The sequence below is a fragment of the Pteropus vampyrus genome, unplaced genomic scaffold, assembly GCF_000151845.1.
Source record: "Pteropus vampyrus isolate Shadow unplaced genomic scaffold, Pvam_2.0 Scaffold162, whole genome shotgun sequence".
Classification (NCBI taxonomy): domain Eukaryota; kingdom Metazoa; phylum Chordata; class Mammalia; order Chiroptera; family Pteropodidae; genus Pteropus; species Pteropus vampyrus.
Genome location: NW_011888943.1, coordinates 234016 through 242815, shown reverse-complemented (window position 1 = coordinate 242815; position 8800 = coordinate 234016). Strand labels below are relative to the sequence as shown.

Here is an 8800-nt window from a genome sequence, read left to right as displayed (position 1 = left end):
CCTGCCGTGCGCCCCCATCTGCTGTAACAGAAACCAGCCTCTGGGTGCCTCTGTAAGGGCAAGCCCCTGGCCTGGCCCGGCCCCTCGGGGCTCAACAGCCTCGTCCGGAAGCCTCGGACCCCGGGGAGAGGCCACACCACAGGCAGGCCGATGTAGGTGTCTGAATCCCCCTACGGGAGTGTCCCTGAGCAGGGGACTGTGGGAGCAGGCTCCCGGGCGGGGCCCCCCCATGCCACCGTGCCACCGTGCCACCGTGGAAGGAGCACTGTGGGAGGCATCTTGGGGCCCCTCTTGCTACTCGTTTGTGTTGCCCCTTGTTTTTGTGACTTTTTTTGTTGACGAGCGCAGGGTGTCGGGTACCTTCCCGTCCCCTCCCAGCCCCCCCACCCCACGTGGGCCAGAGAGGGAGCTGTGCGTATAGTCAGTCCACGCAGCCAATAGGTCCTTGCTTTGTGCCAGACTGAGAATGCCACCCAGTCACAGCTTATAGTTGCGGGGTGTCCTGCAGCAGAGTGCTCATGGGGCGGGGGCAGATGAGAAAGGGGGTGGTCTGCCTCAGGTGGCCACAGGCGGTGGGGTAGAGGGCGGCCTGCGGGGAAGGAGGTGGGAGATGGGGTGTCCAGGGCCCGGCAGGGTGGCCTTGGCTCTCTAGGGCTGCGGGGCCCTGGGAGCATTTCAGTTTGGCTTAGTGACTCAGGACTGGGTCGCTTGTGCCTTTAAAGCATCCCCTCTGGCTGCCGGGTGGGCTCAGCTAGCTAGGGTGGAGGCCAGGGTGGAGGCCCTGCCAGCTAGGGGACTGAGTAACAGTAACAGTCCAGGCTCGAGGCCGTGGGGACTGGCCAGACCGGACTGGGGTGAGAAGGGTGGGACTCGGAGTCCGTCTAAGTGTTAAGGAGGAATCCAAGAAGCTCCCAGAGCTTTGGGCCCGCACACGCGAAGGTCGGGCGGTCTGGGCGGAGAGGGAGGCCGGTGTAGGTGCCCTGTCGGGGCGAAGGCGGGAGTGCGGGTTGGGACGGGGCCGGTGCAGATCTTTGCGGGGCCCGGCGTGAACCCAGGGAGAGCATTTCACCTGCTCTGCCTGCTGCCCCACACACCTGCCTGTTACCTGACGGCGCCAGAGATCCGGGGGTCCCCAGGAGGCCCTCGGTGGCCAGGTGACCCGCGCAGGGCCCCACCCTGGAGTGGCGGCTCAGTGGCTGGGGTTTCCAGCTCGGTGGCCAAACCTCCCGAGAGCGTGGAAAGTGAAACCGGCCATTCGCCGTTTTTAGTTTTGGTAGCTTTGCATTCAGACGTGCGGTGGGTTCCCTTTCACAGACGGCTTTGCTTTGAGGGTGCGGCCGTCTGTCTCCTGGGCACCGCTGCCCTTAGCTGTTGTCGGTGCCCTCGCTTGCCTGGGAATTTGTAGGCCATGCTGCTCAGAGCCCCGAGCAAATATCTCTAAGGGGACCTCCAGGGACCCCCATGGGGGCTCTGTCAGGTTCTGTGGCACCCCTAGTTTACAGATGGGGAAACTGAGGCCAGAGAGGGCCAAGAGACTGGACAAGCACAGCCAGGATCAGCACATAGGGTTCGTGCCTCTGGACCCTGGTCTCCGGTAACCGAGTGGGTTGGGGTGCTGTTGGCTCTGCGTGATCCACCCTGGGTGCATTGGGTCCAGGCACAGACCTCGGCCCGTTGTTGGACAGCGGCCTGTGCCACCCTGGACCCCGAGCCGCTGGAGGTGAGCACAGTCTACGTGGCATCCTTGGGGGTGCTCTGCCTTTTTAGCCCGGCTAGCTGCAGCACCCCCTCCCTGGGGCCCTCCGGGTGTGGGCGGATGGGGGCCCGGCTTGGAGAGCTTGGGATGGGGGAAGAAGAGAGAGGATTGGAGGACGGCGTGTGGGCCTCCTAGTGCATGAGGGGGAGAGAGGGCAGGGGATCCTCGAGGGGCAGACTAGAGTGTCACCAGGCTGTGCCCTTCTCAGAGGCCCGAAGGTCAGGCATGTGGAGGCTGGTGGCACCCTGATCTTTCTGGGGCATGGGCAGAGTGTCAAGGAACCGCCTGGGCACAAGTGCCTTGTTGCATGGTGCCAGGCGGCTGGGACCGCTGCCTGCTGCAGCGTGCGGGGCGGGGGCCATCCTTGGACACGGCTGGCTGCTGGTTAGGCTGGGTTTTCTTTCTCGCCGGAGTTCAGTGGGTCCCGGCGAGTGTGCACGTGTGTGTGTGTGAGTGTGCGTGTGTGTGTGATGTCCGTCCCATGATGCCCCCGGCCTCCTTCCCAGCCGCTGGCCTGGCGTCTAGCCCCAAGCGCAGTGACAGGCCCTCGAGTTTGCCGTTCACTTTGCGGTCTGCGGCAGTGTCTCCAGCCCGGCGCGGAGCTGGGCAGCTCTCCGTGGTGGGGCCGTCCGAAGATTGCAGGGTGTCAGCAGCATCCCTGGTCTCCACCCACGGGATGCCACTGACATGTGCCACCCCCCCAGTGTGACAGCCAGAGATGTCCCAGACGTGGCCGTGTCCCCTGGGGGCGGAGTCGCTCTGCGCCGTCCTCCCCTCCCCGTGGCTGGTCTGGTGACACCGTGTCCTGGGCCTCAGCGCGCACAGGACCCATATTGTAGTCCTTTCATTGTGACACGCGTCCAGGTGCACACACCTGACTCAGGTCTGGTCTCTAGACACACGGAGCTTCTTGGTGGGGACAGGACCTCGAGGGGTTGCTGGGTCCTGGACTGACACCTGTGGTACCTGGGCCGCTCTCCCACCTGGGTGGCCCCAGAGGTGGGCCCAGGTCACAGGCCGTAGCCCACAGCCAGCCCTCGTGGAGGCGAGCCGGGCAGCAGATGGACAGCGGGCACACTGCTTTGCTGCACTTGGCCGTGGCTGCATAAGTCCCACGGGCCTCTCTGAGCCTCATTTTCCGTCTCTAGGAAATGGGGCAGCAACAGCACCTGTTTCGGGCTTTTCCCATAGTGATGGTGGGGGCGGGGCACAGCACTGAGGGAAACAGGTGGCTAGGTGCAGATGGACTGTGTCCCCAAGGGTCGGGAAACGGAGTCCCCTTCCTCCCCAACCTAAACACTGTTCACCCTCGGCGAGTCTGAGCATCCCCCACCAGGGTGGCTGTCTGGTCCTGACATCAGGTGTTGGACACTTGGTCACGTGACAGCTGCCTGAGCCAACCAGGCCTTGAGGCACGCATGGCCAGGGACCTGCCATCTGTAAAGCCCCAGGTACTTCTGCCCTGTGGATGGTGTGAGGTCCTGGTCTGGGTCGTATTCCTGTGTGCGGGTGTGTGTCCGTCTTTGGGGGGCTGTCAGATGCAGGGTCCTGGACCCCGCCTGACGGCAGTCTGCAAGCATCCATGTTTTTAGCGGATATGTTGGTGTCTGAGGCAGGCCATGTCTTCCCGTGCTTGGAGGTTCTGGGCTTGGAGCTTCCACAGTCTCAAACTAAGGGATGTTCTGAGGTTCCAGAAGTGGGGGTTGGGGGGGCAGTGAGGGTGCCAGGACAGCAGCATGGGGGGCACTGCGCCCTGACGCCCTTCATCCTGTCTCCATCCGCTCCTCTCCCAGAGGCCTCCGGGTGGCCGGAGCCCGTGTCTTCCTCAGGTGCGTGTGCCCAGCGGGCCATAGTGCTGGGTGTCAGGGCAGAGCCCACCCCAGGTACTCCTGTGAGAGCCAGTGAGGAGGTGGGCCATGGAGCTCCCACTCTGCACAGTCGCCCTCTCCTCCAGGAAGCCTGCCCTGACCACCCCCGGGAGTCAAGCTCTGGTTCACAAGTTGGTGTGTTTCCGTGACCCGTCCTCTTCTTGGAATCCAAGCCTCAGGAGGCAGGGGTCGTGTGGCCTGCTCAGTGCCGTGTCTTGACCCAGAGCACACCTGTGACAGGCGAGAAGGCTGCCAGCTTAGGAGGCTGAAATGAGATTTGAACCCAGACCTGGCTCTGTTCAAGCCTCTTGTACCCACATGGGAGGGTGGAGGGGTGGACAGCAGATTTCTAAATGGATGGTGGGGAGCGGGTGTCTCGGCCCTGAGTCGGGGCCTCCTGACAAACTGCGAAAGGTCCCTCCTGTACGTGCAGGGAGGAGCTGCCTGTTGCTAACATGGGTGCATTGCCATGGCAACCGCTGGGGTGCTGCTACCTGGGAGGGCCAGCGGTCAGGGCGAGCTGGGGGCACCTTGGACATGGGCAGAGGTGTGCCCCAGACTCTGACCCCCAGGTGTTTGCTGCTGGATCCGTGGGGCCCCCAGGGCCATTTCCCGACTCTCCCACATGGTGGTTCTCTCCTACTTCAGAATGTCCTTGTGTACGTGCGTTGCTGGTGGTGAAGGCCACCTAACCTAGAAGCTTCCGGCTGCAAGCATTCAGCGTATTTGCAAAGCTCTGTAGCCGGCACCTCTGCGTAATTCACACCTTTTTCCTCACCCAAAGAGGAGACCCCTCAGCACCCCTCTTCCCCCCTCTCCGAAGCCCCTGGCTGTGTAATCGCTTCCCCCTCCCTGGATTTGCCCGTCGTGGGCATTTCATCTCCATAGGATCATACAGCGGGCGGCCTTTGTGTCCGGCTGGTCACTCAGCACAGTGTCCTCGGTTCACCCAGCATTGTCACGCGTGCCGGAGCTTCAGTCCTTGTGGCCGAGCCTGTCCCATGGCCGGATGGACCCCCATGTTCTTCCTCTCCCCACCGGCGGGGGTGGACACTGGGTTGTTTGTACGTGTGGGTTGTGAGTCGTGCTCCTTACTCTTCCTCATGTGCGTGGATCGATTCTTCTGAAGGCGTCCAAACCCACGCGTGACCTGCAGCCGCTCTGCGCTCACACGCAGCCCCTCGCGAAGCTGCGTCATCAGCTCTTGGAGCCGTAAAAGTGGCCGTGTTTTGTGTGATTCGACCTCACCTGTCTTAGGATGTGTATAAACAGTTTTGTTTTTGTTTGTTTTTTTTTCGTACAAACAGTATCACCATTTGGCACAAATATCTCGGTCTCCACAGACCGCGTCTCTGCTCTGCTGCTCGGATTTCTCTCCGGGGGGCCGGGGCCGGGGCAGAGGCGGGGGCCGCCCGTGCCCCGCGGATGACGCTTGGGTTTCTGTGCTGTCGCACCGATTCCCAGGCGCGCATCGGTCCTGTCCTGGGGCGAGGGCCCCTCGAGGGTGCTGGGGGCCCTGCTGGGGGGCGGAGCACCCAGTGGGAGGTGTTCCTTTTCTTTTCAAAGCAGCTTCTCTCTGGGGCAGGGCAGGGCAGGGATGCTGGGCGCATCCGATGGGAACAGAAGGAAGTCGGGGTGTCACCTCACCCCCAGGGTGGCCCCGTCTTGCGTACCTCATGCTGGTGTGAGAAGACAGGGAGAGGCCAGTGGGGCAGCTGTGGCGTCTGCTCCATGAGGCCACTCTGTGCCCAGCACGGGCAGCATCTCCTGGGCCGTGGGCTCCACTGTCACAGACGAGCCGTGAGGATCAGAGACGCCCGTGGCGGCCCAGCGGCTGGTGGCCGAACGGGCTCATGCGGCGCTGCCTTCCTGAGCCTCAGCTTCCCGTCTGCGACACGCGGGAGTTGGTCTCTGCCCCGGGGGGCTGGGCAGGCACGGGCAGAAGCCGTCCCCGGTAATGGTTTGGCACATTGGCCTGCGGGGCGGCCAGCACGGGGGTTCAGAGGGTCGGAGTGTCCCGGCCCCTTCGCTTCATCGCGGGGGTCTTGGGCTAGCTGCTGACCCTCTGGGCTCTGTTTTTGTGTTGAAAACGAGGGGATAGTGTGAAGGGCCCCCTGGGGGTCGAGTCCACCGGTCACAACGTGTGACCCGGCCGTGTCGGCTGCGTTCCTGAGGCCTCACCGTCGTCTCTGTCCCGCCCCCACCGTCCGCGTCACACGGCTTCGCCCCACCGTCCCCGTGTTCATCCTCCGCAGACACTCGCTGGGCTCCCGGGGCCAGCGCTGCTGTCGGGGACAGGAATGGGACGTTCCTGGAGCCGACGCTTTGCGGGGAGACGTGGGAGACCAGCGAACTGTGCAGGGTGTCGCTTGGCGGGTGGCGGATGGGAAGATGAACAGGGAGGGACGCGGGACCGCAGGCAGGAGCGGGCGGCTGGGCAGGCACGCGGGGACCCGTGCTCGGAAGGGCCTGTATCGTTTGGTGCTCTGCTGCCACCGTCTTGAAATTCTAAGTCATTTTCAAACGCGGCCCCGCAGTCCCGTAGGCAGCCCTGTGGGGGCGGGCGGCGTGTGGGGGCGCAGGGCTGGCAGGGCGGTGCCTGGGGAGGGCCCACTGGGAAGGGGCGCTGCACAGACTCGGAGCGGGGCAGGGGCCCGTGGAGAGCCGGGGAACGGGCGCTGCCGGCGGCAGGGGCCGCCAGTGCACAGGCCTGCGCGGCCGCGCGCCCCGCCTCGTCGTCACGGTTGCTGCAGCCGTTTTACAGATGAGAAAACGTCCAGGCGCCACCCAGCTCTCCGCCCCGAAGCCAGCCGTGTCCCCCCACTCTGGCACCTGACCCTGACCCCCCTCTGTTTGGCCCCGCAGGCTGACCCCCCACTACATCTACCCACAAGCCATGGTCCAGCCCAGCGTGGTGGTCCCGGCCGCCCTCGTCCCGTCGCTGTCCTCGCCCTGCATCGAGTATGCGCCGGCCAGCCCGGCCTACGCCCAGTACCCGCCAGCCACCTACGACCAGTACCCGTACGCGGCCTCGCCCGCCTCGCCCGCCAGCTTCGTGAGCTACGGCTACGCGGCCACCGTGCCCCCGGCGCTCCCGGCCGCGGCCCCCGCGGGCACCACCTTCGTGCAGTACCAGCCTCCACAGCTGCAGCCCGACAGGATGCAGTGAGGCCGCGCCCCGGGCCCAGGCCGGTCACGCACCCCCACCAGGCAGGTGGCCCGTGAGCTCGGGGTGCACACCAGCCAGCACCTGTGCCTCTGGGGGCCCCGTGGGACCCCGGCCTGCACCCCGGACGGCCCAGAGACTGCTTCCGTTTAAATCCAGAACCCACCACGTCTCAAGGGAGGACTTAGAAAAGAGTGACCGAGAGCTGTGGCAGATGCAGCCAGGCCTCCTCGCTCACACCGCCTGCCTCCCCCCCCCCACCGCACCCCCGAATCAGGCGGGCCCGTCCCCGCCCTCCGCAGACCCGGCCCGCTTCGGGCCGTGCAGAAACTGTCCCGCTCAGAGATGCCTTACTCCAGGGAAACCTGAGAGCAACGTGAACTGACTATTTATTGTCACTCCATCCGCACAAGCTGTGAACGCGGGAGAAGCTGTGTGGGAGCACCGCCTGGCGGAACTCTCGCTCCCCGGCGACGGCACGGGGCGGCCTCCACGAGACCCGAGGGGACCCCGACACCGCAGGGCCCCCCGCACGGCCGCTTCCTTGTCGTCGGAGCACTGCACCTCTTTTTCTCATTGTTATTGTTTTGCTACCAAGCGATTCAGAATTTCAGTCTATTTTTTCAACGGAGGCTCCTGCCGCCAAGAATCTAGAACCTGTTTTTGACTTTGAGACACTTTTGTCGATGACTCCGCCCAAGGAGTCGGGGACAGTCTTTCTGTTTGATCGGGTGTCTGCCACTAGGGCGCCAGGACCCCCGAAGGGGGGCGTCTCCAGACGGCAGGGCTCTCTCAGTGACAGGAAGTTGGCTCCGAAGCTTGTCCCCTGCCCACCCGCGCCCCACCCCCGCCACCACTGCACGAGGCAGAGGGAGTGGGAGCCTAGGTGATGCTGGCCGAGGGGCTGGGCCACAGCATCCCCAGCCAGCTTGAGGCCCCACCCTCTTTCCGTGTCACCTGCGGGACACCAGCCTGAGCTACGAGACCAGCCTGAGACGTGTCTTACCGACCTTCCCTGGGGGCTCAGTTGAGGAGGGGAGGCGAGACTTCCAGCACGTGATAGGGCTTCTGGAGGGGCGCTGGGGAGTCAGCAGGATGCCCTTGCCCTGCCCGGGAGGAGGCAGGGACGGTGCGATGAGCGTGGCAGCCTGGCAGGGGACTCGGGGAGGCTGGGTTGGAGGGTTGAGGGGCACTGGGGGTTTCCTTCGGACCTACCTCAGGGAAGTGGGAGGCCTCGGGGCTGACCGATGCAGGCAAGCGCTTTGTGGCCTGGCACAGAGTCAAGGCCCAGAAAATAAAGGTAGCCAATATTAAAATATTTTTATTAGAATGTTCCGATTATAAAAATAAAACTTGTTTTCTTTAAAGAAAAAGTCGGTCTAATTTTTCTCGAGCTGGGCGCCTTTGGCTTCCCACAGTGGTCATGGGCAAGTGAAGGCCACACGGTGTCACTCACACCACCGACCCTCCTGGGCAGGATTTTGATTGACAGCTATTCATCGTGCGCCTGCCTCCGCTGGCATGTGGGCATCCAGAGTGTGGGTGGACACAGCCCCACCCCCATCACCACCCACTGAAGTCGGGACGGAACTGACGCCCTTGCCCCTGGGTGTTTCCTCTTGGCCATCTGCTTAAAGTCCCCGGGGAGGGCCGACTGGCTCAGTGTAGGTGCTGTGCTCAGAGCACGGCCCCAGGAGCAGTGGCTGGGGGCGGGTCTTGGCATCACGATTGGCAGCTCCACCGGAGCCCTCTGGAAGGAGGGGCCGCTCCCCAGGGGGAAGGAGGGTGCTGCTAGAAGAACCTGAGTAAGGGCTGCCGAGAGGGGGCTGTGCAGTGCCCTCGGGGTGCTGGCTGCCAGGCGGGGCACGAGGTCACAGAGTTAGGAAGCCAGGTCTTGGTCTGGGGCTGGGAGGCCCCACCTGGGTGTAGTCCCAACATCTCCCAGAGCTCAGCTGGAGCCGCCACTCGGTGCTGGGGAAATCACGGGGGCCTCACAGAGGAGGTGTGAGC

General features: G+C 64.1%; 1 protein-coding gene across 1 annotated transcript in view; it reads left to right on the top strand.

Annotated features, from left to right (window-relative positions):
- Positions 1-8163, top strand: part of RBM38 (RNA binding motif protein 38) — a 14215-nt gene extending 6052 nt beyond the window's left edge. The window contains exon 2 of the mRNA XM_023536616.1: positions 6490-8163. Within this exon, the coding sequence (XP_023392384.1) occupies positions 6521-6793 (273 nt within the window). The 5' untranslated portion in view covers positions 6490-6520 and the 3' untranslated portion in view covers positions 6794-8163. The remainder of the gene's footprint in view (positions 1-6489) is intronic.
- The last annotated feature ends 637 nt before the right edge of the window (positions 8164-8800 follow it).